At 39.9% G+C, this 22,811-nt stretch overlaps 1 protein-coding gene across 1 annotated transcript; it reads left to right on the top strand.

Annotated features, from left to right (window-relative positions):
• Nucleotides 1–16,646: 16,646 nt before the first annotated feature.
• Nucleotides 16,647–17,593, top strand: LOC308416288 (C-X-C motif chemokine 5-like; the record flags this gene model as incomplete). The annotated part of the gene is made up of 4 exons (XM_080911226.1): nt 16,647–16,755; nt 16,878–17,013; nt 17,152–17,235; nt 17,533–17,593. The coding sequence occupies 4 exons, from the start codon at nt 16,647–16,649 to the stop codon at nt 17,591–17,593; spliced, it is 390 nt and encodes a 129-aa protein (XP_080767352.1).
• Between the last annotated feature and the right edge of the window lie 5,218 nt (nt 17,594–22,811).

Here is a 22,811-nt window from a genome sequence, read left to right on the forward strand (position 1 = left end):
TTAGGGTAATTGGTAAAATGGCACTTGACACAAAGTCATCATTGGCTGTTAGTGTTGTTACTCTCTGGTGGGCTGCGAATGACCAGAGTTGGAATAAGGAAGGAAAGATACAAAACAGAGTAAAAATGGAGACAAAACATTGGGACTTCTCTGCTTTTTACTTGTTAAAGTGTGAGTGTGGAGTAAGTGGGCAGCAAACAGTGGTCTAGTGTTGGCACACTTAGTTTTTTTTCATGAATGGAGGTTAGGTACCACCAGATCATGTGCCAGGTGAAAAGAGGAAGTCGGCTGAGAAAAACTAAAGTCCTGACTCAGCAGAGGAGTTAATGTGTCATGTTAGACCACATCCTGTTTTCCTTTTAGGTCACTGCCCACTCTCCTGTGTCCCAGCAACATGGGGATCAAACAGATCAACTTTATGTGATATCAGCAATGGTTGGCAGAGGCAACCAACTGTTGATTCATGCAATATGGCTATCTCATGATGAAAAATGCACCAGAACCTTACCCGTGCACACATAATGAATAAGTTATAGCATATCATGAGTTTGCACCCCTAGTCATGGGAGTTGGGGTGAAGAAGTCACACACACTGTTGAAGTGGGTCTTTATTATACTTGTTTTCTACTTTGCAAAATGGGACATGGAAACGTGTGTGTGTGTGTGTGTGTGTGTGTGTGTGTGTGTGTGTGTGTGTCTCGGAGATTAGTAAACCTAAATATAGGCCTGCATGCTGTCACACCACAGATAATTAGATTCGGAACACTGCATAAGAGTGCTTGAATGGATTTGGACTCAATCAACAATTTCAGAATTTAGCAAAGTGTTAAATACTAATATTTGGGTTGCAGGTATCAACTTGATTAAAGCAACCAGATTGTCAAAATCTTCCGCAGAGGCATCAGTCTTAGGTATAGAAGTATGCAACTGGGACAGATGTTTTTATTACAGAGCTTTTGTATGGCACTCTTCATGTTTCAGAACACTAGCTCATGTGGGTGGCTCCTCATTTTCTCTGTCATTGAGTGTCAGACGCAGTTCCACATCTGTTAGATGAAGAATTTGTTATGCTTTTACAGGAAACCAATAGCTTTATATAAAAGTGGTTATTTAAATCACATCTGCTATTGGAGTCTGAGAACAACAGTCTCCTCAGAAAGAGGGAAGATGAACATCTGAGAACAGTGCCTGAGAATGTTCATCTGGAAGGAAAAGAGGCTGAGATCCAATTGTCTGTGGTGGTGGGAAACCATCTTACGCACAAAGAATCATCATCAAAACAGCTTCAATGGCAGGGTGAGTTCTGGCTCCACACTTGCAGCCGATAGGATCCATTTCTCTGGGAAACTTTCCTCTAATAAAAAGAGGGCAAGTAATGAAATGGGCGAGACTTCCTGGGAATGGAGAACAAGGAGCTGGTGATGTTTAAGCATGAACAAGAGCAGTATTTATCTGAAAACTGAGGCAGGGGCAATGTCAGAGCAGCAAGAAAAAGTAAGATGGCAGCTAAGAACCCAGCTGGTGAGTGCCGGGAATAGCTTGTTCTTGAATCTGATGTTAGACATGGTTCTGTCTACTTGGTTTTAACCTCCAAAGACTAAGGCACCTGAACAGGAGAAAAGGACGAGGGAACACAGTTAGAAGACGTTTCGAGAAATCCACGACTTTGTCACGACCTCTGCGTCACTTTGCTTTTCTGTTGCTATGATAAAATACTGTAATTAAGAACAACTTAGGGAAGACAAACTTTTATTTCCTTTTCTGCTTCCAGATCACAGGCCATCATTGAAGGAAGCCAAGCAGGAATCCTGAACAAGAACCCACAGCGGAATTCTACTTATTGGCTTGCTCGCTGGCTTATATTCAGCCAACTTTCTTGTTCTGCACAGATTCAACTGCCTAGGAATTGTGCCGCCCACAATGGGTTTGTGCTGTCCTACACTGATCAAGACAATCTCTCACAGACATGATGACAGGCCCATTTCATTAAGATGGTCTCCAGTTGAGTCTCCCACTTCTCAAGTAAACTCTAGGATGTGTCAAGTTGACAACAAAACCAGCCAGCATAGCATCACATGTGTTGAATACCTGCCTCACTTAGAGTCTGGTGAAATGCCACTGTGTCATAGGTAGAGAGAGGAGTCCAAAAATTCTCAGTAACTACTATGCTCAGATAGAATCAATGGGTTTCCTTTGCATATATGCCAAATAGTGAACTGAGCAGTCCTAAGAAGATGTGTCTACCCTGACTCACCTTCTGCTTGCTAATATTGATAACACCACCTAAGAGTGATGTAAGCTCTATGAAGTGCCTTTCTTCCCATAGGGAGCCTTGTGGTGAGTGGTAATCATAGTAAGATCTGAAAGGTCAGCAGATACTTGGGAGCTTGTTTACAAGTCTGCTTCTATGGCCTCTAGGTTTACAAACTAACCCAAAAGCAGTAATTTTCCTCTAGTTTAGACCCTCCAGTGTTCCCTTAGTTCTCAGGGCTGACCATTTTGAAGTTTATGCTGCAGCTGAAAGAGTGGTTATTGGAGAAGCCTTAATTACTACAAAAATGTCCCTAGTTCATTAAAACTGTGACTCCAGGTCTACTATTTTCTGAGGAGAGGCTACACAATCCTAGGGAAATGGAGTTGGAACAATCATTTTAAAGAAAGTGATAGAAATCTGTGGAAAATATCTGGCTTGGGTGGTTGTTCAGTGATTCCTAATATGTTCAAGATTTATGCCTAATGCCTTACTGCTACACACTTGTGCACAGATATTTAGAACACGGAGAAGCAGAAGGAAACAAGAGGGAAAGTGAATTGTGAGTCCCTAAAGGTTCCTCAAGGGCCAGTAGTATAATGGAAGACACTGCTCTACTGGTGCTGAGAACGTGTTTTCTGATGAGAGCAGAGGGGGGAGAGGAAGAAGGAGAGGGATTGAGGAATGGAGAGAATGGGAGAAGAGGGAGAGGGAGAGGCAATGGGGCTGATTCTGGCAGGTCAGGTCCATTTCGAGAACAGGAGAGCAGATGATTAGCACAGTAGATGCTTCTGTGAAGACCTGCATGAGGCTGAGACCATATCACTCTCATTAACTTTGGTTATAATTGAAACGTAGCAAAGTCTAGAGGCTTAACCTGTGGGTAAAAGAACTGTCACAGCAGCCCTGCAGCCTCACCTCTCCTATTGACTATAGAAACTGATGTGGTCTTGACAGCACACCCAAGCTATGACCTCATAGTAAAAGCTTTGTGAGTTATGGGAAGTCAGAGTTCCTAAGTGAAGTCCGAATACCTTCAACTCATGTTTACTCAAGGTGAAGTAATTTACTTAGGTTTCTGCCTCCACGGCGAGGCAATTGGTTATCCACAAGGGAGACCACTGCTTGAAACCAAGAGAAAATAACCACAAAGAATTAGTCAGAGAGGGGTCAAAATGCACCCAGATTCTGACGCTTAGTCATGAGCCAGGCTCAGAATTTACTAAAGATTCTTGCTAAGTGATACGTGTTTATTAGAGAACCGAGGACAAAAGGAAGGACCCTTAAAGCCTTTTCTGGTTATTGACTGTGTCTACTACAGCTTAACATTGTAGACTTGCTACTCATTATCCAGTTGATGACAGTGATGTCTGGGTAGTAAATGCAGTAATGTATTACTCAACAGAAATAACCTCTCAAGATCAGCCCCAGTAACCAGGGTGAAAGTCCCTGAAGAAACTATAAAATTGTGGCATCAAAAAACAGGTAGATGTGGGGGAAGGGTCTAAGATTCAGCATGGACTATGGGGAACAAAGCATCCATGGGTTGATTGATTCCCTCTAAAATTCTAGTACCTTATCACAAGCATACCCTAGTCAAAGCGAGTCTCTTTGACTACCAGGAGCTAAAAGTGGGAGAAAATTGAAATATTCACTCATCTCTTTTTGTCTTGACAAATTTTACAAGACTGCAAGTGCTATTAGTTTTTAGTTGAGTAAAGAACCATTTCAATTTCTCCTCCTTTCCTCATCAAATTTTTTTCAGTAGAATAGATGAAAGCAGAGTTCATCACTGGAGTTATTCTAATTCTTATGTGAAACCAGAACTGGGCACGTCCAAGGCAAAAGCTGTGAAGATTAACCGACTGTAGAAGAGTTACCATGAGCCTGTCCTATCACAGACGTCTGAGCTGAGTGCATCTGTTATACAACTATGGGCTAACACTGGCTAGAGCTGTGAGTATGTCTTACTCCAAGATTACTGTTTCATAACTATGACCTTAGCATATACCAATGCATAACAAAAAATAAGCAAAACGACAAATTTGTCTTTCTTCCACCCATAAATAAATGCCACTAGGGACCTATCAAGGCCCCATGTAGTCCAGTAAGGAAGGTGGTATATGGGATGATTCACCAGGAGGGGAAGGTTACCTTGAGCAATGGATACTTGTAGTGATAGCAGATTTATTAGCAGCTATAGCGTTTCTATCAACAGGACCCAGTGCTCACCACATTATTGTGACTATGAAGAGACATGTCACTTTCTGTAGCCCAAGTGGGGTTTGGGCAGTGTTACTCAGGTATGTGTTCTGATATTGACTCTGACTCTTCTTTGAAGTTCCGTGAGTCTCCCAGAATCTTTAAAATTCATTTTTGTTCCACTAAAAATCACCGATCTTTGCCACCAAAGCATCATTGATCTTAGCAAGGTATTAGGGTCATGCTGAGCCTTTAAGACACATCTTTGGCCATCTTTTGGGAGAGGCTCAGTTTTGTGGCTTTTGTATGCAGTATGGAGAAGATCATAAATAGTAGAATAACAAATGAGAAATGACCCTTGCTGTCCGCCAGCAACCAGTCTGAAGATACATTTGGGGAAGAAAAGTGGCAAAATGAAAACATGAAGATGGGTTCTAATTTCAGAAAGTCTTACCTGAAAGATCTGTAGCAAACCATGTGATTTTTCTAGAACATTTGTTCTCTTGCATGTGGGCAACCAATCCAATCCCTATTTTGCAAGGTTCTTATAAGATTTATGGAAGATGGTTGTGAAATGCCAATTCAGATCCCGGAGAAGATGGAAAAATGCTGACTTACACAAACCAGACTGATTCAGGCATCCTCACTTGGGGGTGGAGCTTGAGGACTCTCATGAAAGAGTTGGAGGAAGGGGACAGGAACTCCACAGGGAGACCCTTGGGGTTCTCAGAGACTGAACCACCAACCAAAGTGCACACAGGCTAGACCTATTTCCCCCTCCTTACATGTGTAACAAATGTACAGCTTGGTCTTTATGTGGATTTCCCAACAACTGGAGCAGAAACTTCCCCTAAAACTGTTGCCTGTCTGTGGAATATGTTCCCCTAACTGGGCTACCTGGTCTGGCCTCCAGGGGAAAGGATGCACCTAGCACTGAAGAAACTTGATGTGTCTGGGGTAGGGGGAATGCAAAGTGGGCTATCTACCCTCTCAGAGGAGAAGGGGAATGGAGAGAGAGAGACTTGGAAGGGGGACAAGGAGTGAGGAGTGATTGGCATGTGAAGTGAATTTAAATATGATTGTAAAAGAAGGTAGTGACTGAGCATGGAAACTCTGTTGGAGTCCTCAGCCTCCTTCTAGAAGGCTGTGGTCCCTTTTGCTTGCTGTCTCAAGATGAAGAGTCTATATAATTTTCATCTTATATAGTTACAGACAATATCTTTTCTGAGTCCAGGACATCATAAATAACCTTTTCCATGAAAGCAAACTAGATTATTTCATAGACATTTCAATCTTTTATATCTAATAATTCTCAATCCTACTGAACATAAGCACATCTCTCTTTGGTCTTTCATATTTCAATGACTTCCATTAATATATGTTCAATTGTATACATCAAACCAAGGAATGGCTTTTAATATTTCTTTTTTGGTATCCAACCTATCAGCATGTGTGCTCTAAGGGTGAAATTTACTAAACACATAATCTTTCAACATTTCTAAATATTCATCTATACAATTCTAAATCATTTTACCCTTACTTCTCAGTGATTTGGGATTGATGGACTTTTCAATGTAAAAGATCATATAGTAAATGTTTTTGCTTTGTGGTATACCATATCTGTTACAACCATTCAAGAAGACTTTGAAGGCAGAATGAATAAATTGAGAAGGTTTCTGAGATAGGGGTAGGACTGACTTTAGGAAGAGCTGAATTTATTGCTGAAGGGAACAAGAAGAACTTACCAAGACCAAAGAAGAGTTTATATGCCATCCAGTCAGCAGAAAGGAACCCAGAAACACAAAGTGCTGTTACCTAAGTGGTTGAATTGCTTAAAAATCTGTTTAATATCTATGATCATTGCTGTTAGAGAATGACAAGAAAGATCATTAATATGAAAGTTTGTGCTCATCTTTCTGAAGACAGTGTGAGGAAAGAATATTGTAAGTCACAATAAGACAGTTTATGTTTTTTCCCTTAATGTTTGAAAGAACTGCTTCCGAAATAAATTCTTGTAAGGTTTTCTGTTGTAAGTAAAAGACATGAACTCTGTATAGTTACATGTGCTAAATATATGTTCTTTCATTAAGTTATATCCCTAACTACCAGATTTTCATTTAGAAATATATACTCTATAATGTCTTGGTTTGGGTAAGGATGTTCCTATTGATGCATTGTAAGAATTTTTTCTATATTTAAGATTTGCAAATATGTAGGCTGCTTTGTTCTTTTAAAGTTTTGAAATCATGGTTATTATATGTTCTTGGGCATTTTGTTTGTATGTAAATCTGTTCATCAAGTGCCTGCAGTGCCATTGATCTCCTTAAATTAGAGTTACAGATGGTTGTGAATCAGAATGTGGATGCTAGGATATGAACACGGGTTCTTTTGGAAGAGCAGCCAGAGTGCTCTTAACTGCTGAAACATTACTCCAGCCCTTATTTAGGATTCTTTTGACAATTCCCTTTAGAAGTTTAAAAACTTTTTATTGATTGGATGTGGTTTTGATTCATGGTTACTGAACCATTGCCTAATCGACTGTCCTGAAGACCAAGACTTATATTTTCTTGTAGGATGCTAAAGAATGAAATTGGTTTCTAATCCCATGTGGTTAGTCTGCAAGGGTCATTGTGGTGCCCTCGCTAAAGGCTGGCCTATGGAGTCTGGGTTGTAGCTTGGGGCTATGGGATTTTTCTGGAATGGGTTGTGTGTGACTCTAAGCAACATGGTAAGGCCCAAGTTCACATAGCAGTGAGAATGCCTCAAACTCATGCCCACACAATTAATAAGAACAAACAACTTCATCTAGATTCTTGTCAATACTCAGTGTGTGATTTTTTAATATAAGCTAATATTACTATATATATATATGATCATGACAAAATAAAAAAAAACAAGTTCTTAAAATTGAGCTAATATTAAATGAAATGTTAGGATTGGCAGATAATGACTTTAGAGTAGCATCTGTAAATATGTTCAAGGACTTTAAAGGGAATTATAATCACAACAAGTGGTTATAATTTAATATACATTAAATGATGGAAAATTTAAAAGTTCTTGAGTTGAGAAGTATGTAGGAAATGATGGATTCACTGAATAAGCACTTGAATTTGAACACATGTACAAAGAGCAGAAGGTATCATCAGAACAAAAAGGGAATGTAAAAACATCAGGGGAAGGGTCTGCTGGTGAGCTGCAGTTGGTAGGGACATAGAATTGCCATCAAATGATGGTGTTTGAAAAAAAATGTCTGGGTAGCTGTGCAGTCTAATAAAACTTCCTTGGACATATAATTTCCCATACTTCTGGGAATGGTTGAAAACATTGTTTAATAAAGTGGTTATGAATGTGTCAGGAATGTTGGCCCTGATTGGACAGAATCTGAATGGTTTTTTCAGTGTGGGATCAAAGTACATTCTCATTACTAGAAGAAGAACTGTAACAATCTTCCTGGACAGACACAGGATTCTAGCAATCAATGCTGGTGAACTTTGTGTCATGAACATTGGATTATGTCATACTATGGGACCATAATGTCCCAGGGCTACAGAGGAAGAGCTGAAGGAGATTCAACCCTGGCTGCTTTAAACATAAGGACTACAGTATAGATTGTCCTGAAGCTGTTTGCATTTTAATGTTAATTCCACTTTCCCAAGAAGGGCTGCCTAGTCACATGACTCCAACTGAACCTTCCCATTTTAATTAGTAAAATAAAAGAAAGCCAGTGACTGGGCGGTGAGAGGGAGGTAGAGGGGGCTGAGAGGTCAGAGGAGGTCAGAGGACAGAAGGTGAAAGTTGTGGTGACATGGAGCTTCCCAAGGACCAGATAGACCCAGGTGATATTGATTGGTGTTAAAAAGCTATGACTATTAAGGATTTTACTGGTCTAATATCTCATATAGAAGGGCAGTTTATATCTTTGTCTATTTGATGCAATCTTGTGTAGAGAGTTTGTGGATTAAGAGTTGAATATATAAACCTGTATAAAAAGCTATCAGGCTGTAGAACTGTGTTTGTGGAATTTTGGGGTAGAGAAACACCCTGGGACAGAGGCGGAGAACAGGTGGTAGTAAACTGCCAACGGAAGGGAGTTGCGTGTATAGTTGGGCCGTGGTGGCGGATCAGACTGGGTGCTAGAGGTACGCAAGGCTCTGTATCAGGGTTGGGCCTGAGGAGTAAGATCACAGGGCCAATAAAGAGATAAACTGATTTATATTTTTTAATATTTACTGCAACACTACAGAGTTGCCTACTCTCCTCCCAACCCGGCTCCATAAAGCTGGCTACCCCACCATCAACTCTAGTTAGAATTTATTACCTTGAGAGTTATGAGGCTTCACTCCTTGTTTGACCTTAGAAGATGTCAATTAATACATAACTAACTTCAATATAATTATCAAACAATATTACTTACTCAGTGGAGAATAAGACAATTACTTCCACTTCATTATCTAAACCCAAATCACTAATGCAATAAATAAATAAATAACAAGAAGGAAGGTGTTCATATATCTTTATTTGAATAGAAAATAATGTTTTATATAAAAAATTTAAATGTACAAAGTTAATTAAACTATAGATCAAGTTATAAAATTCCAAGATATAAAGCTAATATATTAGAATCTATTACTTGATATATTTTAGTGACAAATAATTGGAAATTAAAGCTTAAATATTTGCCATTTATTAGAACACAAAAATCATGATATACTTCATGATATTTCCAAAATGTGAAAAATAATTTGGCCCTGTAAGTTACACAACCCTTGAGAAGGAAACAAAGGGTTTTAAATAAATGAGCAGAAATTTACACCATATTCATAGGTTAGGAAACTTAATCATAAGATGATGACTCTTTGAAGATTGGATTGTGCATTTAATAGATCTGAAACAGAATTATAATGAGGTGAAAGGTTTTTGTAAAATGGACCCATCACAGTATTTATTTGGATATGAATAAATCTTAACAACTCAATTCTGAAATAAGAAAAAATTAGTGGAAACACTGGGTGATTTTAAGACTCATTATCAAAGTACAATTGTAGGGAGACTGGTATAAAGAAAAATAAGGTCTTGATATCAAATAAAGTCTAGGAATAGATACACATGGATTGAACCACTTGAATTTTGATTATTGATCACAAGAAAAGTCAATGGGAAAAAGAAAAAAAATCTTACTAGGATCAATAAGTATCTGTATGGAGACAAAAGAAGAGTGAAGCGCAACCAATCATTTGAACCGTTCATGAAGTTTTAATTATACATAAAAGGTAAGAATGAGGATAAAAAGTTTCAAGAAGGACATTTGGAGAGTAATTGATTTTTTATATAGTACATTCAGAAATTTGAATGATCATAACATAAAAAGATACTATTTAGAACAGAAAATTCATGTGTGGAGGCACACAACTGCAACCCCAGCTTTTGGAAAACTCTGATGAGAGACTGTTTGGTTCATGACCAGCTTGAGTTGCATACAGCAACACTGACTCCATATGTAAGTAAGTAAGTAAAACAATGAAATTTTAATCTGAACATAGGGATAAAGGGTAACAATAAATTTATGTATCAATCAAAATGTATTTAAACGATACAATGAACCCAAAAAAATGTTAAAATACTAAAAAATTGAAACAAAACAGACAAGATTACAAATGTACTTCACAAAAAGATTCATGCGTGACAAATGAACACATGAACATGTGTGGAGCATCAGCAGTCAACACAAAGTACCAACTAAAAGCTGGTCAATTACCATTAGTCGCAAGCTACTAAAGTTTTTACAGGAACAATGGTAAGCTAGGCTATTTTATAAACCCCTTAGAGGTCTTCTCCATTAAACATATACATATCTTGATTAAATACATATATACTTTAGGCTTTACTAGTTTGACTACTATATATATTTATAAATAAAACAATGCCATGTGTGAAAAATCTATCTCTAAGCTCAGCGGCTTCATTGGAATAGACTCACCTGGCTGATCTTCTTCTCCATTGGCTTGTATCGTAGTCATGTGTGAAACTGGAACTACTTACAATAAAAATGCAGGGAGTTCTAATAGAGCTTTAGCTGGAGTACCCTGGTGCTTGTCTATGTGGGCTCCGTGCAGAACATTATCTAAACACAGGAATGCGAACTGCAGATCCTCTTTCGGATTATACGGTAGCATTTCTGTGGAAATCTTTTGGTCCACAGAGACTATTCAAATTTTAAAAATCTTGCCATCTCATGACAGAGAGTGGCAATAACTTTGGACTGATATTTTTCCTACACATCTAAGACATTTTATGATCATGAGCAGAAACCACACGCTGTGGAAGCAAGAGAATGACTTGTGATTGGTTTTCTTCTATCATGTAGGTCCTAGAGGCTTGAATTCAGATCATCAGTTTTGGTCGTAGACACCTTGATCCACTGAGTCATCTTATCGGCTCAGTGATAGCCAACTTTCTAACTCTAAGGGAGAAAATTATTCAAATCTATACACATAGATGGACACACATAAAATAAATGATAAATAAAAATAAATATTAACACACTTGTATAATTCAACACTTTGTTGAATTATCCATTGAGTACTCAGTAGAAAAGAAATATACTCCAAATATTCATTATGACATTGATGAATCTCAAGACATTAAGTTGAACAAAAAGAGTCCAACACAAAAGACCCCATAGAAGTTATGAATGGGCAAAACAAAAACTGAAAATAGTGGTTTCTTCTTCAGAAGAGAGAGTTCATGGAAATAACACTTACTTTACCAGAGAATAAAAATGTTCTGTCTTGAGTAATTGTTGACAGGTTTTAAAATTCATTGCACTGTCCCCTGAAGATGTGTGCATTTCCCTACGGAAATTTTAACCTTAATTTAAATGTACTATACAATTATTTTAACAGTACTCATAGTTGCCCCACCTGTTCCTCTCAGCAGCATTATAGGGGCCAAGACTAGTGTTAATAGTTTCATTTGTTAAACCTGTACAGTGCTCACAATAATATAGAATGTCAAGGGCATGATGAGAATGTGGCTAATGCTATCAAGCACAAGGCTTTTCTATTTTTTCCAGTAATAAGGAAAACAGACTTGTGACTATAGAGAAAATATGTAGATCATGCACATAAACACATAATATGCACAAATATACATAGTATGCATCATGGCTGAAGGCAGACTATTTTCTATATAGAATCTCAATGTGAGTAATTATTTTTAAATTACCATAGAAACCTGACTATATACATTGACACCAAACTCTTTTACCTGTTCATTTATGTATCATTACTAAGAGCTATCTTGTATAGCCCCAAGGTGACAACTTCCAGTCTTTTTGGCCCATTCTAATATACCAACCACTAACATATTTCTCTTCTCTATGATATATTACCTTGTCATAACATTTATTGGTCTACTCTTAAATTTAAATTAAGCAATGAATAAGAGCTTTCCCCCAAAGTACATTCTGTTCCAGAGCAGATGATTTAAAAGTCTAATTTACTAACAGAGAACTTTTTGGAAGCCAATGAGTCAAAGTCAAACATTGAAGCCAGTTAGTCAATTTATTCTTTAGAGAGAAGCATTCCCTAAAGTCCCAGTGGCTAACAAGGTATTCATAATTTGACATTAGCTAGAATTTCTAGGATTTTGTGTTTGGGGTGGGTATTGCAACACATTTTATGTCAGTGAGAGCAATTTCCTAATTCCAGGTTCCTGTAAAATAATATTTGAATGTGCATGAAAGTAGTTATTCACCATGAATTCATAACCAGATTATGAAAAGATTAGTGGTCATGACTCGTCCATTAAACATGTTTAAGGCATACATTCACTGCCTTGAACACGTTCAATCACAAGGTGATTTTCTTTTTCAGTAGTAAGGAAAGCAGACTTGTGTAAAGAAAATATATAGATTGTGTGTTTATACAAATATACATAATGAGTAAATTATAAAAATACATAAATTCACCTCAGTTCCTCCTGGGAGACATATATTGAGGTACACTGTGAGGCTCTGCAGAGGTGAAGGTGCTGCTGAAAGAAAAAGAAAAAAATCCTAGGCATGAAGGTACTGGTGGTTAGGCGCTGCATTTGCCTAGTCAAGAGGCTGAGGAGTCATGGCAGTGGTGCTTAGACTCCAGGCAGCCCACAGCCATTACTAAGCAGTGTTAACAGTCTAGTTTTCTTATAAAGAACTTTTACAGCATCATAAAATTCTTCCTCAAAACTCGTTAATAAAAAAAATTATTTCGTATGTGGTAAGTATGTGTATCCAGTATATACAAGTCGTTGGAGACCAGATGACATTGGGTCTCCTAGAATTAGAATTATGGGAATTGTGAGCTGCTTGATACGGGTTCTAGGAATTGAACTTGGGTTCTCTGTAATAGCAGCAAATGTTCCTGGCTCCCGAGGCCCCATCATCGGCCTTTAAAATTAGCTAGAACAGCTACTGCTGAAAAAATGTTTTCTTTTATTTATATAATTTTTTTTGGCTTGGCATAGACAGAATTTTTGAAGCAAGCTATAACTTCTTTCTCTTGAGAGCCCAAGGCTTTTGGAAATATTTAAAACTTTAATTCCTATCTTTTCTCCCATCTTTATCATATGGTATTGTTCACTAAAAGGTTTTAGGTTTAGACATCTCCACAAACAAGAAGCAGTGTGCTAGTGAGCCTAGCTACACAGAAGCTGGCAAGGCTCCGACAAGCCTCAATTTACTGCAAACTTCAATCTGTGTGGACTCATTCGACATTCATTGATTTACTCCTTTCTCAAGTAGAATTGATCAGAAATGGATAGCAAGGGAATGGAGGATAATGGACCAAAAGAAGCAGGAAGAGGAGGAGAAGGAAGAGGAGGAGCTCGAAAAGGAGGAGAAGGAGGAGAAGCACCAACCTTGACTACAGAACACATGTGGACCTAGAGAAGGCAGAGGCTGCATCAATGAGGGACTATGAACTTCCTGAAGCAGCTATAGTCAGAATAGATGTTCTGTGAGCAGATGACTTTGTTAGAAAAGCATTTCTGGCTGACCTTAAAAGGGGCAATGTCTGAGGTTACTTAGAAGTTTTGGGGGGACCTTTGATACTGTTGAGCCCTTCAAAAACACGCATATGTAGACTGAGGAATCCAGTGGTTTTAAATGTACCATTTGGCAGCGCAAGGTAATGCCTAGCCAGATTGTGTAGCTCCCCCCTCCCAAAAGTGTGCCAAAAGAAAAAAAATGTAGTTTGGAACCTGGATACCCTTAAAGCATTCTGGTAACTGATTGGCTAAGTGGCTCAACCTCCAACTCTGCATTTAATTATTTTTGGCTGGCCTTGATTCCTGTAACTAATTAAGAGTGAAGAAAGTTTCTCTCATTTGTCTCAAAGAATCAGTGTGAGGTATGAATGTGGTTTGATGCTGCAAGCCATTTCAAGTGTTTTCATTCATATTAAATAACTGTGGCATTAAACTAAAATGATATCATAATAGAAAACATTCAGGGCTATAAGGCTTACAGTAAGTTTCTTGATGGCTTTTTTATTGTTGGGAATAAGTCACACAGCTTTCTTCTACTACTTAGATGCACTGGGATTAAGACAACTGACTTCCCTTTAAATTGGCAACAGAAAGGTCATTATCATAAAGCACTTTGTACCCACTGAGTGTTGACGCTGTCCTCAAACTGAAAGAATCTTTTACCATCTACATTCCTACATGTCCTTCCACAAGTCAACATCAAAGATACCCACACAGGAGCCAAGCATTCCAGTGGACTGGAACAATTTCAGTGCAAGGCCAGCTTAGGTGACACACTGCTTCCTGATTAAGTTTGGCAACACAACTTCTAGAGCAGACTTTCTATTAGCAGAGTGCCAGCCACAGCTGCCTTTTCCTTTGCTTTCTCTGTTTTATCTGTAACCCAGGACAGATGGATACAGGGAGCAACCCCTGTGGAAGATCCACACCGGGAAAAGTGTTGGGAGAGCTGATGGTCTCATTTTGTTGCCTTTACCCAACCTTATCACTGCATGCCAAAACTAATTTGTATGCTCTGTTATATTTAAAGTACCCCATTTGGAACTGACCTGGGTACATGCGTGTGTATGTGCCCATGAATACTCACAACCTAAGTTCTCAATAGCCTGTGTCACTAAACTATATTTTTAATGAGGTCTTTGCATAATGTGGTTTATTCTCTGTGGTTGAGCTTAATTGCCCAATGTCTTTATAGCCCACCTTTTAAAAATTTTGAAATTAAGCTTATCTTTTGTCTGTTGATATGTCCCAATCTCTAAACAACCAATTTAATAAAGCTACAGGCTGCTTGTTACAGATTGCAACTCCCCAGAAAGATGAAGGATTACATTTACTGAGTCAGGGATGATGTTGATGGTATCAGGAAACAGGTGGGTGCAGAACTTCCCATTAGCTTCTTACAGTACGATCACCAAACCTCCCAACTTCCTTCAACTAGACTGTTTCCTTCCAGAATATAAGTTCAAAAGTCTAACACCACTTCCTGCTCAGCAATAGAGGTGTTTTTATTAAAAAGAAAAAAAAAGTATAGTTGATGGGCGGTTCCCACGGTTACGGTTACAGGGAAAAAGAAAAACAATTTTCTTCAAAGACTATATTCCTCAATCTGTCATGTTTACAAACTTCCTCTGGCAGCTTACTGCATGACCAAAGGTTTTGAGAAGCATCCAGAGGAGATGTGTTAAATGTCTATGAAGAAAGCCAGTGTACCGGCTAATGTTATAGCCGTGACTGCCTTGGTATGGGAAATCATCTCATCTTTCATCATCAGGTGGTCCCTCCAGGCTCTCGAACATCCTTAACTTCCACTGATCAGCTGAAAATTCCCAGAAGTCTTTGGGCAAAGCATCCCTCCCTCCATACTCCTAGCTTTGACGGAGTCAGAATAGGTGCCATCTTGCTGGCAAATTCAATCAAACTCATGTACCAAACTCACAGATAAGTCCCACGGACAGAGTCGTTCAGCTGCGCTGACCTCCTTTAGCTTCTACAAACTGTCAACTTCCCATCTGGCCGAGGAGTCACGTTTGAAAGCAGAGCAAGGAACCCCTGGTATTGCTTCAGTCCCCTAGTACCTTACTCAGATGAAGGACAGGACCACTCCTAACTGAGTAGCAAAGGGAGCTGCTGGGTATAAAGTATTTCTCTTCCTCCCAAAGCAGTTTACCGGGTCACCTGTGAAGTTGTTCATTAAGCCAGACAGTGCCGAGCACAGGGCTTCCCGTAAGCAGGGTTTATTTTGAAGACCATTCCTGCAACTGGTTTAAGTGGAAGTAAAAGCACTTTCCTAGTTTCTTGGCTTTCAAATCTGGCAGAACCCCAAAGAATCATTAAGTAACCCACATACAAGGACAGGGAAAGACTTTTCTTTTCCTGTTCAGTTCTAGGCAGGGATTACATTTCCTGATTAAAAATAATCTTCATTTTTTAAGCACACATTTAAAATGTTATTTTTATTTATGAGCATGTGTGTATGCTTGCTTATCTGTATGTGTACCAAGTAGTTGCAGATGCCCCAAGGAAGCCAAAAGATGATGTGGTATCCCCTAGAACTAGAGGCAGAAGTACTGGGGGGAACAATGTGGTACTGGGGGGGCAAACACTGGTCTCTGCAACAGCAACCAATCCTCTTAACTGCTGAGCCATCTCCCGGGTGCCAATGAGTGTTTGTAGTAATAACAGTTAAAGACCCCATGAGAGGTTTTCTAAAGTCAAAACTCCTTCCCTTGGCTCCAGTCTTCCCACAACAAGAAGAAGCGCATTTTGGGAGCTCTGTCCTTGCCATGCAAGCCTGCCTAGCCCTAACACAGGAGGAGAGGGAAAAGTCTCCTGAAGGACTCCGACCTGACCAGAAGCAAAAGCCTTCTGCTCCTGTGGCAGGACTGCAGCATTCTCCTCTTTGGCAAAGGGCCACTCCTCCTAGCCATCCTCCCGCCCCAACCCCATTGCCCAGCCCCTCCGAGCCCCCACCCCCCACTAACTCCAAGTCCAGGGAATTTCCCCAGCATCTTCAAGCTCCAGTTTCCTCCCTGAAGGAAGAGACAAGCATAAATAAAAGGGGTGCAGCGGGTTTGCGAACACCATAGTGCTCTATAGAGCCTATCTCCTCCACATCTCCTCCAGCTTATCCTGAACTTGTTCTCCCTGGTCCCGGATCTCGATCACAATGAGCCGCCAGCTCCGCAGCTCCGCAGGCATCCCTAGCCGTCCCTGCTCGCCTTTCACGCTGCTGGCGTTTCTGTTGCTGCTCACACTGCCGCAGCATTTAGCACAAGGTGAGGGCGCAGCACCACACACTCCAGAGGGCCATCGCATTCAGCTGGCCCCAGGAGCTGGGAAGGGGCTCTCCAGTCACCCTCCTATAATCTTGTCTCCTCTGCAGATGCTCCTTTGTTAGCCAGAGCCTCCTCCGCCGCCGCCACATCAGAGCTGCGATGTGTTTGCGTAAGCGTAACTGCAAGAATTAGTCCCAGAATGATCGCTAATTTGCAGGTGATCCCTGCAGGTCCACAGTGCCCCACGGTGGAAGTCATGTGAGTTCTGACTGTGCTCTGGGTGCAGGTGATTTTGGGAGATAGAAGTCCAGGACACCCCTCCTTCCCTCCCATCTACGCCAGGGTCTTCAGTCACCCTGGGTCATCTGTGCATTCTCTTCTTTCCCTTCTCCGCAGAGTTAAGCTAAAGAACAAGAAGGATGTCTGTCTTGACCCAGAAGCTCCATTGATAAAGAAAATCATTCAGAAAATATTGGACAGGTACTTGGGATCTTGGTCTTTGAGGTTTCTTAGTCTCTGCAGCGGGAACGGTCGTTATTCTCTCTGTATGAGCTGAGGATCTGGTACCACATTCTAAACTGGGCTTAGAATAAAAGAATTCGGAAGGGAAAGTGGTTATTCGGGGATGTTGCAATAACCCAGAATTCATTACTCAGCGTGTGTGTGTGTGTGTGTGTGTGTGTGTGTGTGTGTGTGTGTGTGTGTGTGTGTGCGCGCGCGCGCGCGTTAGGCTAAACTGAAGAATTTCTGTTAGTGACACGATTCTTTTCTCAACAGTGAAAATAAGAAAACTAAGAGGAACGCACTTGCACTGACAAGATCAGCCAGTATTCAGTAGAAAGATTTCTGAGGACTCTGTCCCCAGTGAAGACAAGAAGGAAGGGGCTGATTCTCCCCACCTACGGACTTTCTTTATGAACTCCTGGCTTTGAAGAGGAAAGGAAAACCATTGTCTCTGAAGATTCCTGCTCATCTTTTGAGTGTATTTTAGAAAAAAATATTTTCTATTTTTTTCTATCTGTTACAGTTTTGGAAACTGTAGTATGTTATTGTGTAAGCTAAAAATTATTGATTGTTTACCTTTCAAAATGTCTTGAATTGAAGGTGACTATTGCATTGTGTCTCATATATATAGTGCCTTTGCAATGTTCATGAGAAGGCAGTGGCTTTAACAGACCAGTGAAATTCTTTTCCTGTTGTTTCTTGGGTGTGTTAGGAGCCTGAGGTGGCATACAAGGTTCATGGTCTTAGAAAGCTGTACTGTCAAGCAGAAACCTGTGTAGAATACATTTCCTTACTCAGAACTGTGAAATGTGTTAAGTTCTAAAGGGATTAATGTGTTCACATCTCACAATTTTAGACATTTGATGTCTTCTTAGTATGGCATAATGTCATGACTTACTCATCAAACTGTACACTATTTATTAACTAGTTTATTAATATTCCTATTTGGGCCACTAAGTATATATTTTAGATAGATGAAGAATGTAAGAAGCAAGTAAGTTCCTTGCCTGGTTTTCATTTTAAAAAAAGGTTTAAAAGTTGTTTCTAGTGAGAGAAACTTCAGCAAATATCTATACTCTTAGAGTTTTGAAAACATACTTAACATGTTTGCATACACATTGCTGAGATATTTAGATGTAATGTGTCTTTTTAAAGGGTTTGCTTTGTCATAAGGAAATTAACGAATGCATTATATCCATTATTTTAAGACTGTACATCTTAAAGTCTCACTTGTTTATATTACTCTTTTGAGAAAAATAAAGTATCTCTTTCATTCACATTGTTTCTGATTTCTTGTGATGGTGAATCTCATTACCCTGCGTTCTGCATTATTTACAAAGTTAGCATTGCAGTTGCTGGGTTTGAAGAAAGATCTGTTCCCCTAATTCCTTATACCATTTCAATCTCTAAACTCATCTCCATTTCGGCTACTCTTCCATGGCATCAGTAGCTTCTGGGACCTTAGGGAAAATATGCTAAGATGTCCCCATCTTGAATCTTTGATCAGCTCTCAGGTGAGTTCCAGACGTTCATACATGAAAGGCTGAGGCCCCAACTTGATGCCTTAGGAGGCAGTGGGAACTCTGGGAGCTGGGGCCCAGATGGGGATATGCATCATAATGGGCACAGCTTTCAAGGGGAGGTGGGGACCCCAGCCCCTTAACTTCTTTTTTCCCACAAACCCCCCATGGGTGGAAAGGACTGTGTCCTCTGCTCTCCTGCCAGAGATAAAGTGTTCAGACTGATTCATCGTTAAGCAAACCTCAAGCCTTCAAAACGAGGCACCAAGTAGACTTTCCCTCCTTTTCCCCCTTTCAAGTTCATTGTAGAAGACATTATTTCAGTGACAGCCAATTAGCACACTCCACATTTCCTAGACATAAAAAGTGTTACAAAATCTGGGCAAGTAAGGCTGTGTCTCCTGTGTTGGTCTTCCCAGGCTTTGTGTACACTGTGGTGTTGGGCATTGGGTTCTCTAAGGATGGCTTCTTCTGTCTCATTTCCTGTGGGTCTGCCTGCCAAGGGCTTGCTTCCATTATGAGCACAAGAGCAAATTCACAATTTGGCACTATCAATACCTCTCTCGTGACATTTTTTTCCCTGGCCATTCCCAGTTCAGCATCTTTCGGATAGTTTAGACTGAGGTACAACAAATGTTGCTTTGCTATTGTTTGTGCTTGGGTTTCTGCATCCTACTCTCCTAAAGCAGCTACCGAATTCTACCTTTCTCTGTATCCCTGATGCCCAGCACAGACTCACTAAATGAACTAATATCATCCTAACCCAAGTTATTGGATACTGTCCTAAAGTCAATAATCTGGTTCATGGTGGGTACCTGCCTCTTTTCTCCCTGACTACAGGAAAGGTCCCCTCTAGAATTTAACTGGCAGCCTTCAGTGTTTTCTCTCACTTCCTCAAAACAAACAAGAAAAAACATCTCTCCGGCATCTCCCACCAGATTAGGGCTTCTTTTTGTTTTCTCATAGGGTTTAGCATTTTTCCTTTGTAACATTTTGTATGCAAAAGTGTTTAGTGTTTGTTTATTTCAACATCATTGTGATCTTCATGATTAGGGCACAGTATATATTTAAATAGACCTATGATCTAGGCCAAAGAAGCTTCATTCTTTCTCCAATAATTTGTATAAGTAGCCCATTTTTAGTAGCAGCAAAATACACTAATCTAACTCATACACAAATACATATCTGTTATAATTAAAGTATTATGTACACTAACATTGTATATATTTTCATATATTGTGTAGCGATATATTAGTAGCCATATAAAATCCTTGCTTTTCTTTACATTTAATATCTCTCACTGCATATAAAATATCAGCTCAACTGATATATTTTCTACTATCATTTGCTGATGTATCTGTGTAAAAGATAGAGAGGAAGACAGAGAAGGAAATCCAAAGACAAGAGACAGCTTATGAGAATGCCTTTCCTTACAAGCTTTTTAGTGATGTAGGAAAGTAAAAAATATCTCTAAGTTACAAACAAACAAACAAAAACATAAACAAAATTAAAGAAACCACATTGAACTGGAACACTAGCTTCTTTAATCTCTCCAATAACACAGGTCATTTTCCCACAAGTTGAGGGAAACACCAATAAACAAACAGGACAGCTAGGAATGCTTGAACTCTAAATCCCTGTGTTTTGAAGTCTTTTGTGAGAATGAGCTCATCTTGATTGAGTGCTCAAGGGTGATGAACGGAAACACAGCAAGCACCATTGGATGAGGAAATACAAGTCTTCGAACAAAGAAAAAGTTCTGATTATTTTTTCCTTTGTCACCCACCTTTGTCATTTTGTTTTTTCTCCAGATGTGAAAGTTTAAGGGTTTCATTTGTTTCTAGACCACAGACTCACTGGAATTCATACTGTCCTTGAAATTCTGGGCACCATGGCCCTTCTCCAACTGGTCACTCTGTGGGGAACAGATGGGCTTTGGTATGGTACCAAGGTGGACTCTCTATAGAAGCTTCGGTGACAGCGCTCCCACTACATTGCCGCTTGATCCTTCCACTTAAAAACATCAGGACGCAGAAACCTGACATCCATTTTCTAAGGATGTATTATATATGCCGGTCTCCCTGATGCCTCATACTGACCTCTTAGTCCTGTTTCCTTCCCTTAACTCTCTGCCTGAAGCATGTGGTTGGTTAACATTGTCTGTGTACCACCTTGGCTCAGTCGCTTTTTAGTGTGTACCGTTCCTCGTTCAGCATGCCAGACTTTCCGCTTGCCTCTGGGTGTGTCACGTTTAATTCCTGAAGGTATGACAGATGTATGGTAAAATATGACTAGTGGTTTTGTATTTCTATCTATCATTGTTTTTAATGCTTGCATGGGGAAAAGAATTTTTGTGGGTGAACTCTCTCACACTTAACTTGAAAATCCTTCCCGGATGTCACGGAATGAGAACCTTGCCACACAGAAGGAGCACCTGGGGAATTCTAGTTACATCTGTGACTAAGCCAAGGAAGAGAAGCAGAATGTGTGTCTGCCTGGGGGGTGGGGCAGGCACTCAATTGCCTCTTAGTCAGAAGAATCAAGACTAATGTCCTGAGAGGGGCTTTTCATATCTTGGATGGGAAGAGAGAAGTAATGACAGACGGAGACCTACTTGAAACTGTAGGGTGCTTTTAGTACTTTAAGGACATATCTCCAAATATATTTCAAAAGACTTGAGAAAGTCTATATTCTCTACAGACACATTTGTCTGTCACTTACCAAATGTAGGAAGGTTTTTCTGCCTAAACCACTTGTCAATTCCTTGCCATCACACAGCAGATCAAACATTGTGCAGGGTCCTTGTGGTTCAGGGATGGTAATGATGAAGGAGGTACCCAGCCTCTCCACATCTTTCATAAAAAACACACTGTTGTACCAGGAAGCAATGGTTTAATTTATTTTTTAAATATATGACATTTATTCATTCTGGGAAGAGGCACACGTGTCCCACAAAAATGGGGGTCAGAAGACAATTTGGGTGAGTTGGTGTCTCCTGCCAAATGAGTTCTAGGGATCAAATGTGGGCTATTTGACTTTAGGGCAAGTGTTTTTATCTGCAAAACAATCTTGTCAGCACAGAACCATGTTTTTCTTGAGAGGACACAGGCATTGAGTAGAGAGAGGGAAGAGAAAAAGAACGAAAGGATCATATTAGAGAGAAGTTCCAGCAGCCAGCACCAGCCAGCCAATTAGAGGTAGCCATTTTGAGTTTTCAGTGATATCTGTGGCTGGCCAAACAGACCCACCCCTACTAAAGAGAAAGCGGGGACAACACCAAAAACTTCAAATGCAATAATAAAGCCAACCTTCAAACGAAGAAGAATTATTCCAAGCTACGAAATTAAAACTGGAGTTGGTGTACGACAAGAAAAGTTAGTGCTACCGGCTTCTCGGGTTCTAAAGCAACGTTAGTTACAATATCCTCAATGGCCACATAGTGAAAGTGTGTCACACCCATGCACTTGATGCTCACCAAATGCAGATGTCGCAGTGCTCCTGGGTAGCACTATCTGGGATGATACTCCATCCTGCATGAGGCCTCCTCATCTGCACTTTCCTCTGGGCAGAAAGAAGAAATTCCCAGGAATGTGAGCATCCATGCTGGTGAGATCTGCACAGTTTTCAGGAGCTCAGCAGTTGGCCAAAAACATTTGCTTCCAGCTCACACAGAGACTCTTTTGTCACCTCCTTTCTCGGTGCACTAGGGGACTTTAACAAATGGAAATTTTTACTGATTTAGCCTCTTCTGTGCCAGTTGCTCTTACACCCGATTTTCAGATGATTGTTCATTGCTTTAGTACTGAGAAGGGATATCTGAAAGACCACAGTCCAGAACAACGTGTTGAGCAGAGCTAATGTGTCTTTATTTTAAAGAATAAATAATCTTCCAGTAGCCATTAAAAAAAAGATAGGTTTTATTTAGAGTCATAGAAACTTGCTTGTTTCCGGAGTGATTGCTATTTATAAGGTGGCTTAAGGAGGAAATAGATAAAATAACTTACCACACATTAAAAAAAATGGCCGTGGCAA

Source organism: Micromys minutus (assembly GCF_963924665.1).
Source record: "Micromys minutus genome assembly, chromosome: 1".
Classification (NCBI taxonomy): Eukaryota; Metazoa; Chordata; class Mammalia; order Rodentia; family Muridae; genus Micromys; species Micromys minutus.